Source organism: Ambystoma mexicanum, chromosome 11 (assembly GCF_040938575.1).
Source record: "Ambystoma mexicanum isolate Mex_15411 chromosome 11, UKY_AmexF1_1, whole genome shotgun sequence".
Classification (NCBI taxonomy): domain Eukaryota; kingdom Metazoa; phylum Chordata; class Amphibia; order Caudata; family Ambystomatidae; genus Ambystoma; species Ambystoma mexicanum.
In genome coordinates this window covers 1090250775-1090273267 of record NC_090934.1, presented here as the reverse complement: position 1 = coordinate 1090273267, position 22493 = coordinate 1090250775, and the positions used below count along the sequence as shown (strand labels likewise).

The 22493-nt window shown below is 46.2% G+C and overlaps 1 protein-coding gene across 1 annotated transcript in view; it reads right to left on the bottom strand.

The window, feature by feature from the left end:
- The window catches only part of LOC138504133 (tetratricopeptide repeat protein 24-like), a 529591-nt gene that overhangs the window by 457931 nt on the left and 49167 nt on the right, over positions 1-22493 (bottom strand). The window contains exon 3 of the mRNA XM_069624352.1: positions 11539-11667. Coding sequence (XP_069480453.1) covers positions 11539-11667 — 129 coding nt within the window. The remainder of the gene's footprint in view (positions 1-11538; positions 11668-22493) is intronic.

The window sequence follows — 22493 nt, the reverse complement described above, 5'->3', positions numbered from 1 at the left end:
GTGTGTTTTAGGGCTAAGTCTCTCTGTGTGGGCTTAGCCACTGGATCTGCCTGTCACCTATGTTTATGGGCAAAGTCTTTATTTGTGGGTTTAGCCACTCTGGTCTGCCTGTCACGTATGCTTTAGTGCTAAGTCTCTCTGTGCGGGCTTAACCACTCTGGTCTGCCTGTCTCGTATGTTTTAGGGCTAAGTCTCTCTGTGTGGGCTTAGCCACTGGGTCTGCCTGTCACGTATGCTTTAGTGCTAAGTCTCTCTGTGTGGGCTTAGCCACTCTGGTCTGCCTGTCACGTATGCTTTAGTGCTAAGTCTCTCTGTGTGGGGTTAGCCACTCTGGTCTGCCTGTCACGTATGCTTTAGTGCTAAGTCTCTCTGTGTGGGCTTAGCCACTCTGGTCTGCCTGTCACGTATGCTTTAGTGCTAAGTCTCTCTGTGTGGGCTTAGCCACTCTGGTCTGCCTGTCACGTATGCTTTAGTGCTAAGTCTCTCTGTGTGGGCTTAGCCACTCTGGTCTGCCTGTCACGTATGCTTTAGTGCTAAGTCTCTCTGTGTGGGCTTAGCCACTCTGGTCTGCCTGTCACGTATGCTTTAGTGCTAAGTCTCTCTGTGTGGGCTTAGCCACTCTGGTCTGCCTGTCACGTATGTTTTAGGGCTAAGTCTCTCTGTGTGGGCTTAGCCACTCTGGTCTGCCTGTCACGTATGCTTTAGTGCTAAGTCTCTCTGTGTGGGCTTAGCCACTCTGGTCTGCCTGTCACGTATGCTTTAGTGCTAAGTCTCTCTGTGTGGGCTTAGCCACTCTGGTCTGCCTGTCACGTATGCTTTAGTGCTAAGTCTCTCTGTGTGGGCTTAGCCACTCTGGTCTGCCTGTCACGTATGCTTTAGTGCTAAGTCTCTCTGTGTGGGCTTAGCCACTCTGGTCTGCCTGTCACGTATGTTTTAGGGCTAAGTCTCTCTGTGTGGGCTTAGCCACTCTGGTCTGCCTGTCACGTATGCTTTAGTGCTAAGTCTCTCTGTGTGGGCTTAGCCACTCTGGTCTGCCTGTCACGTATGCTTTAGTGCTAAGTCTCTCTGTGTGGGCTTAGCCACTCTGGTCTGCCTGTCACGTATGCTTTAGTGCTAAGTCTCTCTGTGTGGGCTTAGCCACTCTGGTCTGCCTGTCACATATGTTTTTTGGCCAAGTGTTTCACTGTCGTCTGCCTGTCACATATGTTTTAGGGCTAAGTCTCTCTGTGTGGGCTTAGCCACTCTGGTCTGCCTGTCACGTATGTTTTAGGGCTAAATCCCTCTGTGTGGGCTTAGCCACTCTGGTCTGCCTGTCTCGTATGTTTTAGGGCTAAGTCTTTCTGTGTGGGCTTAGCCACTCTGGTCTGCCTGTCACATATGTTTTAGTGCTAAGTCTCTCTGTGTGGGCTTAGCCACTCTGGTCTGCCTGTCACATATGTTTTAGTGCTAAGTCTCTCTGTGTGGGCTTAGCCACTGGGTCTGCCTGTCACATATGTGTATGGGCTAAGTCTTTCTTTATGGGCTTAGGCACTCTGGTCTGCCTGTCACATATGTTTTAGGGATGAGTTTTCTGTGTCGTTCTTTTTAAGTCCAAAGCATGTCTGTCTGGGATGATAGCTCACTAGTTAAGCGCAGCCTGCATGCCGTAAGTTTGAATCATGGGGCAGTACTGACTCAGTCCTTCATCGTTCCAAGTTCACTAAATTGAGCATCATTATATTGTGTAATAATAACAGCTATAATTACAGTGCTTAGAAGCAAGGGGAATCCGCCTTGAAGTGCTATATGCACACCTGCTAACATGAATACCATGCATTACAGAATTGCCCTAGTTTCTGGTTTGCAAAGTCTATTTGCTCTACCAATTCTGCTGATCAGATGAAATGGAGGCGAAGACGATTATGACATGCACATGACAAGTGTGCATTATAACCGAGAGCGAGAGAGAGAAAGAGAGAGAGAGAGAGAGAGAGAGAGAGAGAGAGAAAGAGAGAGAGAGGGAGTAACACCGTCTATTTCCTCGCTGTAGACTAAACTGCTACTAGTACAACGTATGAAAACATTTCCATCACAAAAAAGATGCCATGATTTTAAAAAAAACACCATACTGGTGCCAATTTGGCAAGGCATTAGTACTAGGGCAGACATTTCTCTGTACAAAAACGATTCTTTCAATACATTATGTCCACAAGGGCATTGTTTGGCCTACTGCTAATAGGAGACTGTCTTAGCAAAGGGTTGAACATCGCCTTAGTGCATTGAAAAAACTATTGTTTACACACATTTTTGCCCTAGTGATAAAACCGTGCAAATGTTCACTTGCATCCGTGCAAAGATTCTGAAAGAAGACCCTAAGTGCTACGAATTACTAACCCTAGGACCTGTGTTGTTCAACTTTTCATGTTTTGTAGACATGTTATTGATTTATATTTAGTAGGTTGTTTCCATGCACTTATGTCATGAACATGGTTACATAACAACCAACACATTTTAAAGGCCCCTTAAAAAAAATATTTGTTTAAATCTTTAAAGCAATGGATTTGTATGTATCCCATAGTGTATGTCTAAGTATCATACTATAAATGCAATATTCTAGGCATCACACCTAAACATATTACACATCATTTCATTAGTCTCAGATAATGGGCCTCATTCCAGGTATGGCGGCCCTGAAATAAAGGTGCCAGTAGCTACGTACCGGCACCCTTTCCAGACCGCCATTCTACGAGAATGCCGGTAGGGGCACAGATCCCCCAGCGGACCTGACCTGCTGGGTTTTCAGGCCCCTAGCGGCATGTCTCTGACTGAAGCACCGGCACTGTTAGGAATGGTGCCGGTGCTTCAGTGTCCCCATTCCCATGGATCCTGATTTACCGTTCCACCGCCACTTGTGATATCCCAGGATATGATTCGGCAGAATCAGTGTTACGGGGATAGTGGCACCAGTGGGTTACCGCCAACCACAAAATGAGGCCCAATGTCTGGTTTACAGTCGTTTTAATGCAGCGAGAAAATTAATAATGGATTTGTTTTTGGCCCAATTTAATCAGGATGGCGGGAGGCAGCGTTATCAAAGTCCTATGTCTCTGTACCACTTGGCATTGATGGCTAAGGACACATCCGGGCGCACACATTCCAATGAAGGAGATTGTGCAGCAAATAAAATGATATGTGCGTGAGTAAGTGTGCTATGTTGGATCTGGGCCACTAGGAAGGACTGCACAACGATCACACATTTGTCGATGCCTTCTACCTTTTGCAATTGCTTTGCACGTGCTTTGCACGTGCTCTTGTTTTTAGGATACTGATGCATAGAGAAGGAACCTAGTGAGGGCTCGCCCCAACGGAACTTATCCACCTTTGTGAACACGTCACAAAGCATGCTTACGGTGCACACAGTGGGAGGCAATGCTCGGAATTGGCCTACCTCTTCAGAAGAGCGATGCAAGAACTCAGTTCTGATCATAAAGAATTGCTTAAACAGCAGCAAACTATTTGTGTGCCCAAACTACACGCATTTCGAACCATAAGGAATCCGATTTGCAGAGGTGACATTTGTGCACAAGACTCACAGTGCTTGATAAGCACAGGTACTCTCAAACACTCATTGTCAATGCCAACAGATTGGGTGGCTTGGGTGGCTGTGTAGGCATGGAACAGGCACTTGCCAGGCACTGCTGCAGTGGTATTAACTTTGCCATTGATGGTAGCAGGCGCAAAATAGCGTGAGCACCTAGTACAAGGGTGTCGAAGAAGGAAGCTGACACAAAGGTGGCATGATTTTGGTTATAGACTTTTATTTTGGAAATTGAAAAGTGGTGCTCACTATCCCTAACTTCTACGAGGGGATTCCGTGCCTCAAAACGAATACTAAAAGGGTCTGTCGGAATGTCCGTCAAAGTAAATTTCGCCGTCCTGTGTCAAAAACGACTTCTATTCCTCACACTATAGAAATAAAGAGTAACTAACATGAAGTTGCTTCTTTGAGGAAAGTGGCTCCTTTCTCCTGATGTTTAAATGGTGTTTAACAAAATGTTTCTTCAAAACAAAAATACCCAGCGGAATGATTCCCTTCCCCTGGTTTGCCGGTTTACACAATGGGCCTCATTACGACCCAGGCGGAAAACCATGGTGCCATTAGCACCATGGTCCATGCCGGTAACTTACCGACTCCACCATGCAGAAAGGGGGAATTACTACCCCATTACAAGGTTGGCGGGCGGGTAATTCCCCCTTCCTCCATGGCCCTTCCCCATTCTCATTTTTGCCCCATAGGGCTCAATGGGAATGGGGAAGGCGCTAAGTACGGTACCGCAAATTGCGGTACCGTACTTAGCACCAAGGTCCCTTTCCGGGTCCCTACTTTAACGGCTGGTGTAGACCAGTCGTTAAGGTCGGGTCCCGCAAAGGGACCTCGTAATCAGGTGCTAATGGGTTAACGGCGCTGCAGCCTTTTACGGCGCCGTTAACCCATTAGCGCCAGGGTCGTAAGGAGGCCCAATGTTCTCTCTGGGAGAATGGCTTCCTTCTCCTGGTGTGGTTCTTCAAAGCTTCCAATAAAGCCAGGGGGAATGACTCCCTTCCCTCGGTATGTCTTGCTACAATGCACAACAAGGCCAGGGGGAATGACCTCCTTCCCCGGGCATCTCCACTCAACTCATATTTCAGGACGAAGAGAATGCCTCCCTTCTCTTGGTCTGCTTTGGCACAATTCAATCGCAAAGCCGTGGGGAATGAGTCCCTCCCCTGGCATCTCTATCACATCTTCTGCTTGGTTACCGGGGGAATGACTCCTTCCTCCTGGTATTACTTGATAGCATCTGTCCTCGGTGCTTCCAAGTTGGTACCCACATTCCCTTTGTGACTTGCTTTCAACAATGTCCCAAATCTTATCACAATCCCAGATACTTCTTTATGACTAGTGGATTTATATCTGTCAATGTTGTGAGGAAGTTTTTTCCACTGAGATTCAGTGTCTTTCTGTTGGGGTCCCAGACCCTTCTTATATGACCGTTGGTTTCTTCTTCCCCACTGTTATGGTGGACAGGGTCGCAGACCCTTCCCAGGTGGCCATTGGGCTTCCCTTCCCCACTATAGTTGTGGACAGGACCCCAGACCCTTCCCTGGTGGCCATTGGGCTTCCCTTCCCCACTATAGTTGTGGACAGGATCCTAGACCCATCCCTGGTGGCCATTGGGCTTCCCTTCCCCACTATAGTTGTGGACAGGATCCCAGACCCTTCCCTGGTGGCCAATGGGCTTCCCTTCCCCACTATAGTTGTGGACAGGATCCCATACCCTTCCCTGATGATGACCAGTGGGCTTCTCTCCCCCACTGCAGTTGTGGACAGGATCCCAGACCCTTTCCTGTTGGCCAGTGGGTTTCTCTTCCCCACTATAGTTGTGGACAGCATCCCAGACCCTTCCCTGGTGGCCATTGGGCTTCCCTTCCCCACTGTAGTTGTGGACAGGATCCCAGACCCTTCCCTGGTGACCAGTGGGCGTCTCTCCCCCACTGCAGTTGTGGACAGGATCCCAGACCCTTTCCTCTTGGTCAGTGGGCTTCTCTTCCCCACTATAGTTGTGGACAGCATCCCAGACCCTTCCCTGGTGGCCATTGGGCTTCCCTTCCCCACTGTAGTTGTGGACAGGACCTCAGACCCTTCCCTGGTGACCAGTGGGCTTCTCTCCCCCACTGCAGTTGTGGAGAGAATCCCAGACCCTTACCTGGTGGCCATTGGACTTCCCTTCCCCACTATAGTTGTGGACAGGATCCCAGACCCTTCCCTGGTGGCCATTGGGCTTCCCTTCCCCACTATAGTTGTGGACAGGATCCCAGACCCATCCCTGGTGGCCATTGGGCTTCCCTTCCCCACTATAGTTGTGGACAGGATCCCAGACCCTTCCCTGGTGGCCAATGGGCTTCCCTTCCCCACTATAGTTGTGGACAGGATCCCATACCCTTCCCTGATGACCAGTGGGCTTCCCTGGTGGCCAGTGGGCTTCTCTCCCCCACTGCAGTTGTGGACAGGATCCCAGACCCTTTCCTGTTGGCCAGTGGGCTTCTCTCCCCCACTATAGTTGTGGACAGCATCCCAGACGCTTCCCTGGTGGCCATTGGGCTTCCCTTCCCCACTGTAGTTGTGGACAGGATCCCAAACCCTTCCCTGGTGACCAGTGGGCTTCTCTCCCCCACTGCAGTTGTGGACAGCATCCCAGACCCTTCCCTGGTGGCCATTGGGCTTCCCTTCCCCACTATAGTTGTGAACAGGATCCCAGACCCTTCCCTGGTGGCCATTGGGCTTCCCTTCCCCACTATAGTTGTGGACAGGATCCCAGACCCTTCCCTGGTGGCCATTGGGCTTCCCTTCCCCACTATAGTTGTGGACAGGATCCCAGACCCATCCCTGGTGGCCATTGGGCTTCCCTTCCCCACTATAGTTGTGGACAGGATCCCAGACCCTTCCCTGGTGGCCATTGGGCTTCCCTTCTCCACTATAGTTGTGGACAGGATCCCAGACCCTTCCCTGGTGGCCAGTGGGCTTCCCTTCCCCACTATAGTTGTGGACAGCATCCCATACCCTTCCCTGATGACCAGTGGGCTTCTCTCCCCCACTGCAGTTGTGGACAGGATCCCAGACCCTTTCCTGTTGGCCAGTGGGCTTCTCTCCCCCACTGCAGTTGTGGACAGCATCCCAGACCCTTCCCTGGTGGCCATTGGGCTTCCCTTCCCCACTGTAGTTGTGGACAGGATCCCAGACCCTTCCCTGGTGGCCAATGGTCTTCTCTCCCCCATTGCAATTGTGGACAGGGTCCCAGACCCTTTCCTTGTTTCCAGTGGGCTTATCTCTGCCACTGTCTGGAGGACAAGTCGCTCTGATACTTGCTTGATGCTGGTTTGGGTCCAAGATCTTTATCTTGCTTGGGTTCCAAACTCTTGCCTTTAACCCTCTTGTGCTGGGCCCATTTGGGTCACTCTCCTGTCAAGACTGCCATGAGGGAGGTTGCTTCTATCGTTATTTTCAATCAACTTGCATTCCTTTTCCAACTTTACACCCCTACCGTTTCCTGTGTTACACTTGTTGCCTTCACTGGCGTTGGGACTCTGACAGTTCTTCCTGGGGTGTTGATTCGTTTTGTTGTGTTAGCAGTTAGTTGTGTTGTGATTCTGTCTCTCTGCAGCTTTTGCCCAACGTGTCTCGTTCCGGTCCTCCAGGCCAGCAGTGTAGGTGCTGTTGCAGGACCGTATGGTCCCCCTTTCCAAGGTTGCGCCACCACTTCTAAGCCTCCAGCCATATTCCTGACCAGCTCCACACCACCGGGCAAAGTGTTCTTGCCATCTGCTTCCTGTCTCCAGTAGATGATGGCTTTCGGATTCTGTGGAGAGTTCCACGCGTCTTGCTTGCTTTTTCCAGTCCGGACTCGCTCCTGTGCTGCTCTCCTTCTCGGCTGGGCTGCATCCAAGACTGTTCTCTCCTTCAGAACTAGCTGAACTGATTGGCTGTCCGTCTTGTTATGTGTTTTGATGTTCCACACGCCCTGATGCCGTGGGTTTACGGCGCGATACAAGTATATAAAAAAAAATTGAGTCCTTCATCTATTTTTATCTTCTTCATCTCAGTTGGGGAAACTGACATTATGTCACAATAGCACATGGATGTATCAGTCAGAGGGGTATGTGAAAGGGTAATAGAGGTTTTGGGCAGGTTTGAGTTCGGGTGTTTTGCTGCATAACACTCAGGTGGTCGTCCTTATCCCCAGTAGGGGCGTCCCTACACATGAGGTCCTCCCACATTAAACCACCCTTGGGGGAACATTGGGTAGCGGCCTCACCTCCCTAGCCTCATGAGAAGGGAATCACCCCTGGGTAGAAGTGACGACACTGTATGAATCGTCAAACTGGGTATCCAATACCAGTGCCTGGCAAATGCTTAATACTTATACACAAGCCAAAACTGTTGGCTTTTCCAATGCTTGTTTTTAAGAGGACTTTTGTGAAGGACACGCATAGTGCTTATAAACACAGTGGCTGAAGGCAGACCTAGTTAAGAAATTTGTATTTCACCAGATGTGGGTTTTCAGCTCCAATTAAGTTGTTAACTCACAGAGGGCTGCTTTAAAAAAACACTGGCATGCACTTTGAGTGCAATCTTTGATAGTAAGGCTTGGTTAAAGTGAGCTCAAAGAGTTCCCATGAGGAAGTGGTTTGGGTGGGCAGGGGCAGGAACTGGGTGGGAAGGGCCATAGGGACTAGCACTTAATAGCCCAAACTACAATGAGCACTTTCCTGAGTCGCCAAACTCTGACAGGGACATGCACATGGAAAAGTAAAATCAAATGTCAATAAAATTAAAATATGCATACAGTGCTGTCAAACAATTAAAGAGGTGTGTGTGAGGAATTCGACCATCCACACGGTGGGTGTGCTCTCGCCTGGCTTTTTTAGAAATTTTTATGAAATTGAATGATGGTAGATCAACCTCTGGAAAATGTGTGGGGCTAATACGCACACATGTTCCTATGCCCACCGCATGACTTACGCATAGACATGTGTACGCTGGGTGCACACAGCCTACAGGCACAGTCCTCCCTGTCATATTTAGTTGGGATCTGACAGGTGGAGTACACAATGCATCTACAGAAGGGGGAGGGTCAAACCTTCCCCCTGCTATGGCCAGCCTGATTAACTGACAAAGGCCCCATGGATCCACCCCGTCCTTTTATTGGGCCATGTAGCTGGTGGCAGCAATTCACATACTATTATAGGGTAATTCAAACAGGCCCACATGGGGCCTGGCCGCAGAGGCTAACAAAGGAAACAGGAAACCCCAACAACCTTTAATATGTACTGTGTCAACGTGAGGCCAGCTCCCACCCTCAGTATCGATTGTCAGTGAAATATCATGTATCACACTGTGTGTTTACAGTAGTAATCCCTGGAGGGGGACCCGATTCAGAAGGTACGAGTAAGTGGTTTGCCAGAGCCAGTATTCTGGTCTTGCCACAGCTTGAAGGGAGACCTGTCATTTTAATCAGGAACCACATAGAGCTCCATTAACCAGAGGGACCCTTTGATACACAACAGACAGGAAGATGGGTGTGACTTAGTATTACATGTTTTCACCCCTTTACCCTTTCTGTTGCAAAGCTCTCTGGTTATCACCTCACGCATACAGGAGATTTTTGGTGGAGATCCAGGATGGTTCATTAAGGTTGGCTTATTCTACACCAATCCCTGTGGTCCATTTGGCTTTACAAGAGGGCCAAGACCCTCTTTTGCAGATCATCTGCAGACTTCACAAGGAGTAACAAAAATAACTCAGCATTGGACCCTGACTGAAGGTACATTCTGCCTTACGTCTTCCGCCATTGAAGGAACGCCTGGACCTCCAAGAGGGAGCAAGATCCCTCCCCTAAACATCTCCCAGGGAACAGCGGCAGATACTGAATCCAGAGGACCCTCCAGCAGCTCCATAAGCAGTACCCAGCCATCACACAGCATGCCCTGTTAGGCTTTGCAGCAAGCTTCCTAGGTGGGAAGTGCCAGAGAGGCTCTGAACCAGACCAAGGACAAGGCTGCCTGCAACACACTCCTCAGCTTTGGGCCATCTGCCTTAAAGGACGTCACAAGCCCAGTGAAGAAACTAGGCAAAGTGCATCGACAAGCATCTACCGACGTCCACCTTAAATCACATTTTTGAGCCAGTCGAGCCCCTCGAGCTGCAACCGACTGCACTGCTGACTGTTGTTACTCAGCAGCCGCAAAAGCCGTCCAAGACACCTTGACCAGTGCTTCAGAACTGCCAACCAGCACTGAGACAACAATTCTGGCGCCGCCATGTAGGCCAGCCTGCAGTCGCCATCCAGTATCGCTCGCCAAACGTGTTGCCACCTAATACCCACAGCTGTCCCCATCTTCAACTCTGTCGCAGAAGCTGCAAAGTGTCCTGAAACCGACTTGACCCTGTAGAGAACCAAGAACTTCTACAGTACAAGTTACTTTGTGGTTCTGTCTCCTGGTCCTTCTCCAAATGCTGCTAGTGACATTTTAGGACCCATTGCTTCCTTTGTGCTGAAACCAAGTATCCTTGACCTATTGTGATTATTTACTATACCGACTACCCTCCTGTCAGTATCGAGAGTGCCTCCGTTTTCCATCTTTGAAACTGTCTGTACCCTGCATTCCTGTACAGGGTGGGTTGTATTTTGTAGAGTACTAGAACTGTCGGTTGTGATAATAATAAAGTAGATCTTTTTTATACAACCATGACTAGACAGTCCCTTTTATCGTTGGGTAATAATTGTATTTTCGCTGTGTTGCAACTAACCAACGATCCACGACCTTTCGGAGATGAGCCTGCCATTCCGTCCACATTACCAAAATTGGACAAGGAGGTTTATAATTGACTTGCATTTCAAATCTGTTTGGATCCCTCCTGATGTACTAGAGGTGTGGGGCTGATTGATGGTGTAGAAACCGATATTAGTCCCTGGACCACTGGTGACCCGGAAGTTGATTTTTCACAGTGTGACACACTTTTGAGAAATATTGACAAAAAAAAATCAGTGAAGTGAAGACCCTGCCCACTGAATCAGGGCCGAAGTATGAAGGCCAAGATTCTGCAGGTTTCTGCTTAGCCACAAGAAACGGAGAACCCTGTGCACACAGACATACATACACACAGTGGGCTAGACAGTGCATCGAATGTTTCATGAAGGCATGGTTTGCGTGTAAAGGAGTGACTGGTTTTCTAATAAGTGTGCATTTATTGTCTCATGCTCATAGTTAACATTTTCACCAGTGATGATCGAGCTGAGAAGGTGTACAACACCTATGATGGTTCAAATGCGAGTCATCACTAATAGAAATGCAGCTGCTAAACCACCAGAAGACCCAACAGATAATAAGAGCATTGTGTGTAGCCAACTTAATGGTGGCAGGACAGTGGCAGTCAAATGGCGGTATGAGAATCGAGGAATGGGTGGCGGGAAAGACTAGACAGGAATCTCTGAAGAGAAGGACCTACAGACATGGAGGCACCAGGGCGGAATTGCACATCTGGAATCATGCCTTTAACTGTAAAATGGCTGACGGGGCTGTGATGGATGCCTGTGTCCACGATGAAGCTATCATGTTGTTCTGGGTACTGGGATGGGAGGCGCAATGAATGAAAAATGTATGACTATTGCCTCTTGTTTCTTTGGGAGGCTGGGGGGATGTGTGGGGGAGAAATACCAATCTCGCGCATTGCAAGGAGGGAACCAAGATGGTATTTACCTTGACGCCAGGGGAGTTGCTAGGTCTGGAAAAGACCTGGGCTAAGGTGATGTCGGAACTGTTGGGACTGGGGGCTAGCTAGTCTTTTGGCTGTAGCTCCTGAGATTCTATCCGGGGCAACAACCAAAAGATCAGGGGCTATAGCCCCCTTAGCCCCCCCCTAGCAACGCCCCTGCTTGACGCAGCATAATACCTAGTTTTGCAATGCCACTTAAGACGTTAGATGAGCATGAAGACAGAGTCGGTAAGTGTTTCCCGTACCTGCATCCGTGAATGCCCTGAGTGCTTGTTGATAGTAGAATTCGGCCTTGTCGTATTTCTCCAGTTGGCTGAATGCGTAGGCTAAATTACACAGGCATTGCCCCTGGCGGTTACTATCTCCCAAATCACCTGAGAAAAGAACGGATTATTGTTAGGGAAAAGCTGTGACGGCAGAATGGCACATGTTAAATATTAGTTATGTAGTGTTATAAATTATTCAGGCAAAAATGTGAGAGCTACACCCCTGCAAGCCAGTGAATATGCCAGAATCAGGTTGGTTCTGGAACCATGCCAGCCAGCGCGCCGCCCGACAACATAAACCAATGATATAATACATAGCATGTAGCTCCATGTTGAGGACACAAACACCCCGGGAAGTACGTATAAGCGGGGTTATTATCAGGACCCCGGCAAGCTGCCAGTCTCTTCAGCTCCTTCATGCCAACTTCCACCCATCCTTACAAAAACATACAGTTCCAACGGGTCTGTTCCGGAACTCACCCAGTGGTGGAGGAATTCCAGAACTAATGCCAGAGTATACATAACATCTCCCTTTATAGAAAATTGAAATAACACACCACAAAAAGAGATCAATAATATATAAAGTCATTTTTGACTTTTGGGTATCATTCGCTTGTTTCTTCTAGACACTGTGCCCCCTTGCAAGATGTCTCCTCAATTTTGAAATGTTCCCTTCCTCTCTGAGAATCTCCCTGGTATCTGCAGTCGTCGAGTTTCTCTTTGCCTCTCCGACTATCCCGTCAGCCAGTTATCCAAGGACCTTTTATTTATTTATTTATTAATGTACTTACTTATTTACTGTTATAGTTGTGTTTAGTTCCAAAGAACGTTTACACATGTTACAATTTCATTTTACATAAGCAAACAAATTCCTACAGTCAATCAATCATTCAATGCACATCTATAGTCAGTTTCATATTCCTCACAATGCATACAAACATTTACTATTTTTTTTATTTGATTTTAATTGTATTACAATTTTTACAAAAGAAAAGAAAAATCCAAGAAGTCCATTCACAAGAGCAGTTTCTCTTTCAGGTAGAAAGTCCTCCAGATTCTATACACACTGCAGTGGTCTTCTTTAGATGGAGTTCAGTAAATGTTCCTAAGTTCCCTTTGAGACCATTTTATATTCATCAACCAGGCCGATTTGTTTAAAAAAGAGCACCTCAGCCACCGCCCAATCAATTCTCTCACCACCAATCAACCGTGCCCACCATTCATCTTCCTCTACTATCGTAGATGCTCCCAAGAATTTCAATAGGTAGATTCCTCTTGCTTCTTTTGTACCTTTGCATGTCAGCAGGAGGTGGCGGATTGTTTCCCTGTGATGGGTGTCGCAAAAAACGGCACTGATCCGTTTCAGCAAGACCTCTTCTAAATTGCGTCTCATTAGTCTTTAACAAGTTCAGTCTGATTCTGAGAAATATATGGCATAGACGTTTATCTGGGAATTTTTTGAGGTAACCTCTGACATCATTGATTTTCTTAGCGACTTGGGGAAAATTCTGAGTTGTTTTATAGGACGTTGCCGTATCTTGTGTTTTAATCCAATCCTATTCTATAAATTTTGGATTGGATTAAAGCATATACTATTCATTCTTATAAATTCATATGTATACATTCTAAAAACATACAAATAATTATTCATTTCATGTCAGACGTATTAGGAAACTTCAGTGAACAATAATATTAGGATGGCAAATAGGGTTAAACTTCATATTGTACATCACAAGGAATTTTCAAATTTACACAGGTAACCCAGGATTTCTAAATGTTGGATGCTTATCATTGTTATATATTATCAATTATAAAGTGCAATGTCTTTAAGGGACACTACTCATTTTGTTCTCTTTCCACAGATTCAAACATAATCTCAGCTGTCGTCCAAACATTATATAAGGCAATATGTAGAGATTCAGTAGATGTATTTAGACAACATTTCCAAACATGCACTGATGAAATAGTGTCATATGCCCAATTATATACTATTGATAAAACAGGGCCTCACTTAAGATATGCCTAACTGTCTCTAGATTTTCTGCATTACAAATCCGACAGTATTGTTGGTTATTAGCCAGTTGCCATTGGGAATCATATGTTGCCCTAACCGGCAATTGGTTGGTTGTCATCAGTAGCCAGAATCTACCAACTTCAGAATTAGGACAACAGATTACATACATTTGGAGGCGACAATACTAATAGACAATACCATCTAAGTAATGGAAATTATGGAGACCACTCAAATGGACAAAATTGTTTTCCCAGTCTTTTGTCTCAACTCTTTTTTTTAAGTGTAGATTTAATAGCACTGTACCGGCCACAATGTGATCGATCACTTGACCAATTCAATTCAGTATATAGATCCTCTACACATGTCATCGTATTTATTAGATCTATCAATTTTAGTCAATTGAATGATGTTTTCACCTATAATGCGTAGCATATGACTCAACGGATGACAAATGGCTTTCAGTGGAAGGAGGCCTCGTTGTTGAAGTATAAGGGATTTTAAGGATGTCAGTCCAAATTCATCTCAGATGTACTGTATTGAACAGGAAGGCAGAAGGTCAAGTATATTTCGCCAAAAATAACCCTCAATTTTATCGAACCATAATAGGTTCTTAATAGTGAGAGCTTCTAACCCATAAGCAATAACCGGTACAAGCCACTGCATATATAACATCAATATACCCTTCGGAGAATATCCTGCATAGTTTAAAACAAAACTATGGACTAGCTTTGTTATTTGTTGAACTTGTTGAGTTTTTCTTTCGATTATAGACTGACATCGATTCTAATATCCATATGAACTCCTAAATACTTATAGGACTCTGTATAATCAATTACACGACAACTTAGTTCCATTTTGGGTTTATTTACCTTTGTTGACATTATTGAGATTTCCTTAAGTTAATGTGAAATCTGTGTTCAGTTGTGAAGCGACCCAGTTCTTCCAGGATCATCTTCATGCCTTTAACTGTATGGTCAACTGTATGTTTTGTTTTATAACTGTCTTAGTTTTTTGTGTGTGTAAAAGCATAATAATAAAACATTAACAAAAATACAAGGATGAATAAAGCATCATCGACACCCGTCTTCAAATTCATTTCCCTTCCCTGTCCCCGTTATTTCCTCCCATTCACTTCCTTCCCCTTCTGTGCAACCTTCCTCCCAAACTCTCTCTTAGGATGTGCCAACCTGACCCTTCGTTTTAAATTCCCCCGCCCTACTGAAGTGTCCCCCCTCAACTCTCCATGTCCCACCTCCCCCAAATTCTTTGGAATTTCCTGGGCATCCTCTGTTCCCAAACACTATCTCTTCTAATGGCCTGCAATGGTCCATCCCTTCTTTCCACCTCTGAGACACCCCATTTGGTCACCAGGTCTCTCTTCTCAACCATCATGCCCATCTGTATAAGGTTTTTATTTCTTCCCGAGCTCCCTTCCTCTCCTAGAATCTGAAGTAGTGTGAGTTTGGGGCATCATGGTATCTCGTTCCCCGCAACCCGGGTCAGTACCTCAAGATTCTGTCCCAATACACCCTAATTTTAGTGCAACCCCACATAATGTGAAAGAGGGATCCCGTTTCCATCCAGCATTTTAGACAGGTATAGTCTTCTGTCTTGCCCATACTGTGCAGATCTACCCTCGAGTAATATACTCTGTGCAGTATCTTGAGTTGCACTAATCTTAATCTTGTGGACATGTTGGCCTCCCTCACAGCCATTAATGGATCCATCTATTACTCCTCTTCTAGCACCCCCAGATCCTGTTCCCCCTTGGTTCAAACTCTGACCAATCTCAATGCCGTAGAATTATTAATCGTCTGGTATAGTATTGTGATTGCTTTCCTTTCCAGTTTTTCAGTGAGATGGTTAACTTCCAGGGGTGCGTGCTCCGGGATGTCCCATTCGCTTCCAAATTGACCCTGTATGGCATGATGTAGGTGCCTTTAAGTGCATAGGTCCCTTTGCAGCAACCCAAATTTGTGACACATGTCTCGAATGTCACTGGTCCACCCTCCTTCCAGGTATCCCTCATTCTCATACTCCCCCCCTCAGTCTACCTCCTTTGCCTATCCAATTTATACACTTCTGGAAATGTGGGTTCTCCCACAATGGTGAACATTTGTTGATGACCCTTTCATATCTCATTGCGCTTGTAACCTCTATTCTAAACTCTATGATCCTTCTCCCTTCCAGTGACATCTCCCTCCCTTCTGGGTTCCCATACAATACTTGCATTGGGGATCTGTTTCCCATTAAAGTCACTACCAATCTTGTGTGAGCCAAGTTCGCCTCCCCAAAGACCCAATTGTTCACTACCACTAACTATGACACCCAGTAATATTACGTCCTTACGGAACACCTAGTTCCCCTTCCCAGACCAAATTGGTCAGTTTCGTCAGAACTATCCATGGATTACCTTTCCCCTTAGGATTCTACAAATTTTGAATTGATCCTGTCAAAGACTGATTTGGGAACCTTCACTGGCTTGTTCTGCAATATTTGCAGCAACCTGGGGAGCGTGATCATTTTAAATCGGTTCGCTCTTCCTATGAGCGCCAGGGGAATAATAACGTGGACAGCGGGCAATCCTAGTTTCCATGCTGTAGCGGGAAACTAGCCAAAGTGTAGCCATTCACCCTGAGCCGAGCCCTGGGTTTCGTATGCCATAGTTTTATGCCCTCTATATATCAATGCCCAAATCCAGCCTTGTCCATTATTGCCCACAGAAATTCCCATCTTATTGAATCAACTGCCTTTTCTGAATCCAGTGGCATAATGCATGTGGGCCCCGTAGATTCTCTGCTTTTGCTAACGCGATAGACAGCCTCCAAATGATCATTTGCGTGGCTCTCCCGGGGACAAAAAGCTGCACTGGTTTGAATGAACCAGTTGTCCGATCACCATGATTAATCTGTTCACCAAGAACTTTGCCAGAATTTTCATTTGTTCAGCATTACCTGAAAGGAGAGATGGAAGAAATTTCACTTTTTGGTGGAGTCAAAACGGAAGTAACAACAGTCTTGACAGTTCCAATGTAGTCAGACAATGTTTCGGACCAGGAGTCCCTTGTCAGAATGGGAGTCATTGTCCCCTATAGGGGAGTCACTCCCAGTGAGGTCTCACTTGACGAGACATCTAGGGAGGGTCTTGCTGAGAGGACTCACCTCTCTAGCCTCGAAGGGGGTGGTTCCCCCATGGGTAGAAGGAACCAATTGTCCAGATTTGACACAACACTCATACACCAATTACAGATCACAACACTTATCGTTCCTAAAGAAACACAAGACGATATACAAATAATAGCTAGGCTACCTACATAGTCATACTGCTTCAGTAAGTCAGAAAATGGCATAGAACCACCTCCTTGGTCATGGTATTACTCAGCAATCCCCAACACTCCATTCATCCAGCCAACAATATTACTGAACACAGTTACAGTTACAGTTACTCCTGGACATCTGGGCTGGTGGGAAATCCAACCCAGAGTCTCCAGGGACAAGGTGAGCCCTTTGTTCTGAACTTTCAGTCCAGGAAGTTGTTTGGCAGCTGCAGTGGGGACCTTCAATACTAGTACACAGGATTCTGGTTCCAGTGCACAGACAGCAGCAAAGCCTTAGTCTACAGCAGTGTCTGTCAGCAGTGTCACTACTCAACATGTCAGGGGGGAGAGGCCACACATTTTCTAAATCTGCATAAGAACAAGACAATTTGCATACACACACATCCATAGAAATGATCACTTACACCTTTGACATATCCTGGACGACAACATATGCTGGAAACTCCACAATATTACATTTTAAAATGTTCCATATGTGGAAAAAAATATATTTTATGTGTGTTATATGGTTTATTTAATCAATAAAAACAGACACAAAAAAGAAATATGTGTGCCTCACTACCACATACATGTAATTCACATGCATATGTCTGCCTACTTTGACAAAGTGCCCTGTCTAACTGTAACTATGGGTGTTGAGCTAGCCAAAAGGCACGGGTTCCACCACCCGCAATGTGATGTTGGAGCCGCCTGACTGACCTCACTATGCCTCAGACGGGAGGCAGGATCTCGCCACAGGAGACCTCCCTGGTATGCTATCTCTTTGTGGGAAATGTGTAAAGCATCTTTGTCCCCCAGCACTCTACAAGTTGGTGTCAGAAATACCCAAAAGTACAGAAGAGCATAAACTACCATTACACGCAAATCCTCATGTACAGCAAACCTCCTTGGGGGCAGTGATAGTTCATTATCAGATGAGGTCTATGGAGTGCATAGCTTCATGCCACATGATCTTGTTCCTACAGGCCTGAATGGAAAATTCAAGATTACGCTGGCCCCATACAATGGCTCAGTTCGTGGTCCCATAAAGTGAAGGGGTGGGACACTAGTGCAGTGTGGAAACCTCAAGAAAATTTAATTTAACTGAACATGTCTGAAAGCATAAAGCACACACGCCTGAGATAGTTCCCAGGAGGTGGGACCAGGCTTCTATTAGAAAGGAAGAGAGGTTTGGGTGTTTGGAGGCAGTCTAGGAGTGAGACGGTGGGTGCTGGAGCACTGGGCAGCTGAAGGAGCAGTGCCAGAATGAAAGAGGCTGGAGAAAGGTGGAAAGGAAGAAAGCAGGAGAAAAGTAGGCAGGAGAAGGGATGTGCTTAGGAGAGGAGAAAGAACTATAAAAAAGTGAGGAGGAGAAAAGGTAGGTGAAATATAGCGGTGGCCAAGTAAAAGCTAGACGGAGGAAGAAGGCTTCCCAAGAGAGAAAAGGAGGATCTACTGTGGACTAAGGAGGAAGAGAGAACGGGAAGCTTAGGAAAACTAAGGAGGTGGAATATAGTAAAAAGGAGAAGGCGGTAAAGAAGATGCTAAAGGAAATAAGAATGAACAGCAGCATGTACGATTACAGACCAAGGAAAAATAGGAGAATGGGGGAACATCAGGAAAATTAAGGAGGTGGTTGCAAAGAGTCAGCTGAAAAGGGAAGGAGAAAATATCTGAGGTGTCACAGCAAGTAAAAGGGAAAAATATCAGATGAAGCAAAGAGGTGGTAGTAAAGACTAATTATAAGGTGGATGAGGAAAGGAAGAGCAGTAGATGGAAGAGGGAGGTAGGGAGTGCAAAGAAGGGAGGAGCTAATGGGTCAGAGGAGGAAGTACATGAAGAGTTCTGCATTATGTCACAGGTGTGTGAGTGGACGTGCAGAGGCACAACCATGACAGAAGGTGATGGCAGGATAAACTGAGATTTTTTTTAATTAAATTAAATAAAATTCTGTTTCTGAAAGTGAGGTCTGCTAATCAGGCCTCCCTTTCCTAAAGCTCCACGCAGAAACCATAATGCATTCATGTGCCTCTTCCTGACATCTACAGTAACTGCTCTGCAGTGGCAGCAGGGCAGATTCAATGGCCACACGTGCATCGCTGACAACTGATGGAACACAAAGTTCCAACATACACAGGTGGCTTTTACACCTCTGATTCAACATGTAGTAATTATATATTCTGGTCAGCCTGGTGGCACTTTAAACTGTAAATGTAAGCCATTCATGGTTATGGCATGGTGTCTACTAGGGTCACACAATTATACAGCAGTATACAGCAGTTTGATATCATACTAGTATTAGGTTGGTGAGCAGTGCTTAGATATGACAGGGTCGTGTATTAACTATCTGGCCTGGGTGTCACGACAATGGCCATGTGGGATAATGGCTAAGTACCTGTTTTTGATCCTCCTGGAGGAAAGGCAACACCTTCCTCTCATGGAACACGTACTGCAAAGACCACATCGACATAACAAAGAAACTCTCACACCAGGGTGCTGACCGCTGAAGCCCTTTTGAAGTCAGCTGAAATGGCAAGGGGGGTTAAGAGTAGAAAGAGGAGAGCGAGTTAGGCTGAGAGAGGGTTTCCATCATCTTGGCTTCTTCTAGCGGTCCCTAAAACCTTCTTCACACCATTTCCTGCAGATAAAAACCACTGTGTGTATGATGCCTTAAGGCAAAGGTCACTTGATACAACAGCCTGGACTGGACCCTTACAGCAGATTTTCTTTGGACCAACCCTTTGTGACATTTTGCTTTTATAAGGTGATGTATCTTTGGGCTCCCACAAAAAGAAGAATTCCTTTGACCTATGTTGGGAATACAGCCTATCTCAAAGTCCTCTGCCATATAGGTGAAGACAGAAGGCATCCAAGGGAGAGGAAAGCCTGGCTCCCTAACCATCCTCAGGGAACTGTGGGGGTGACACTGCTGTAGACTAAGGCTTTGCTGCTGTCTGTGCACTGGAACCAGAATCCTGTGCACTAGTATTGAAGGTCCCCACTGCAGCTGCCAAACAACTTCCTGAACTGAAAGTTCAGAACAAAGGGCTCACCTTGTCCCTGGAGACTCTGGGTTGGATTTCCCACCAGCCCAGATGTCCAGGAGTAACTGTAACTCAGTTTTACCACCTTGAGACATCACAGAGCCAGCTCAATGGCGTTTGACTCACTGTGGTGCTGTTTTTGACATCCTACACATCTTCTAACCGATTACCTGCATTTCCAGCCATCCAGAAATGGCTCGACCCATTGAAGTAGACCACCACGTCTTGACCCAATCACTGGCTTTACTCTGTGGAGGCAACTGATTTGAATGCTGAGTCGAGCTCTGGAAGCCATTGACTCACCCCAGCAGAGCATAGTTTCAGTGCCGATTGGACGACAGACGCAAACCGTTGGAAGCCATTGACTGATTGGGATGACTGCTGCTTTAGTAGTTGTGTGGAATTCAGTAGATGCTGTAGCCAATACAGCATCCCTGTACTCTTGCAATAGTAATTTCGTCACAGCCAGCACATGGCAGAACATCAAGGAGATGCAGGAAAACTCAGTGGAAGAACCTAGTAGAAAGAAGCAGAGAAACGCTCCACGGGTAGGAGAACCTGCGGCTCAAGTAGGGCGCAGACAAGGACTGGCTAGTGGGCACCAGAGCTCCTTCTGGCAGTGAGGGGAAAAAGTCAACCCAGCCTCTAGTATTAGCCAAGAGGCCGGCCCCCTTGGTGGTGGCTGTGAGGCTTAGCCTGGTAGCACCAAACCGTGCCCGCTACGTCTGCCTAGCCCTGCAAGCAGGAACACGTCTCACTGAGTCCTCAACTGGAAAGTATTCACCGGAATGCCACCGATACAGACAGAGAGTGTGCGGCATAAAACACTTTTAACATGACATATGGTCTACAAAAACACAAAAGAATTGTGGGGTGACTAAGACCAGGGGTACTATGAATGACCGTGGTTTACAGAACACTGGGGAAGGGACCCGATCCGGGAGTGCTGTAACTCAGAATCTTCTGAACCAGTTCAAGGCGAACTTCTTATATGTTTGCTTTGTCCCATTTTGTTTGTCCTTAAGCCCCAGGGGAGAAGCCATCCTGGTTATTAAGTTTGCCTTCATGTGAGCAAATGAGAAAACTCAAATCTAGGGTAGATTCATGGGAATTAGTTACTTTTTCTCATTCTTACTTGTGTGAAGGCATCATGAAGCAAGACACAGATAACAGATTCAAAGTTCAAACAAAAATGTATTTATTAACTTAAATGTCAGGATGGTGGAAGGCTTAACATGCCCTTTGCTAAGATAGGATTTCACTGCCTAAGAAACTAAGGATCGTCCAAGCCCGCAAGTTTAACTTAAAAGTCTGTCTGTGTCCAAAATCTATACTTGCCCTCACAACCAAAGCTAAACAATGTGTAGGGATGTCAATAACAAAAGAAGTAGTGTTCCAAATAAAGTTCTTCCAGCTCTTGGCTTACTTTCCAGCTCCCCTTGCCCCAAGTTCAAACAACAGTTCCACTAAGTCTTGGAGATCCCTTTGACAAGAAGACAACATAGTTCCAGCAGGACCTCAGGGGGTTTCCTTCGCCAAAACGTTAGTTTGTCCAGCTTGCCAACTTACAATCAGTTTCGGTCTCTTAATACTCAAAACCAGTTCCACATCTACTTTTAACTCCTTCAACAGTTTACACAGATTTATATCTTCTGTATTCACTTCAGCAATCTCTTTCACATGTAAAGATTTGTTATCTGTATTGTTCCTTGGCTTTCATAGACAGGGTATTTTCGATCTAGGTGCAGTACTCGGACCACACGTTCTACCCATTACAGGTCATGCAATCTACCACCCTGGGCCTTATTGCCCTCACAGGTTTTTCTGTCACTGCACCTGTGTTCTGGTTCACATTCACGTTGGTTTCTCCTTTCCAGTCTCTTGGTTTTGCCACAATGTGTTTTTCTCCTTGCCAGTCTCTTGGCTTTGCCACAGTGTGTTATTTCATACAGCTTAATCAGTGGTGCTCCCTTTCCTTCACCACCTTACTTTCACACTCTTCAGTAATGTTCATTACATGCTTCCACATTATTCCATTTGTAAACTTATCAAAGCTTTCCTTTAGTTCGATTTTCAATAAGGTTTATTTCACATTCTTTCACTTATAGTTCCTCTTGCTCATATTGTTCAATACAACCCCTCACTTTGGGTTCCCTTTTAGTTGCACATTTCCTTTTGCTCATCCAGCAATTACATTTGCCCTGTAGTAGCCCCAGGAGCACCCCGGTACAAGTGTTCCCTTTGATTCATTCACCGGTCCTTGACGGCTCCTCTGGGCGTCTTTTTTCCTCGCTCTCTGCTCCATGCACACCTCTCGGTAACTTTGATAGCAGTGCTCACACTTTGGAAATCTCTCTGTGGGTTACCGGCAGCTCCGCTCGTCACTCGCGGAAGCTGCCTGTAGCTTGCAACACTGGGGTCTGTTCCGTGCCCCACAGCTCCGGCTGGCGATCTTCAATATTGCGTGAATCCACTGGCAGGCTACTCCAAAGATTGGCAACATGAAACACTCCTGAAAGACCCAAATCTCGGGTTCAACAAAAACATGAAACATTCATAG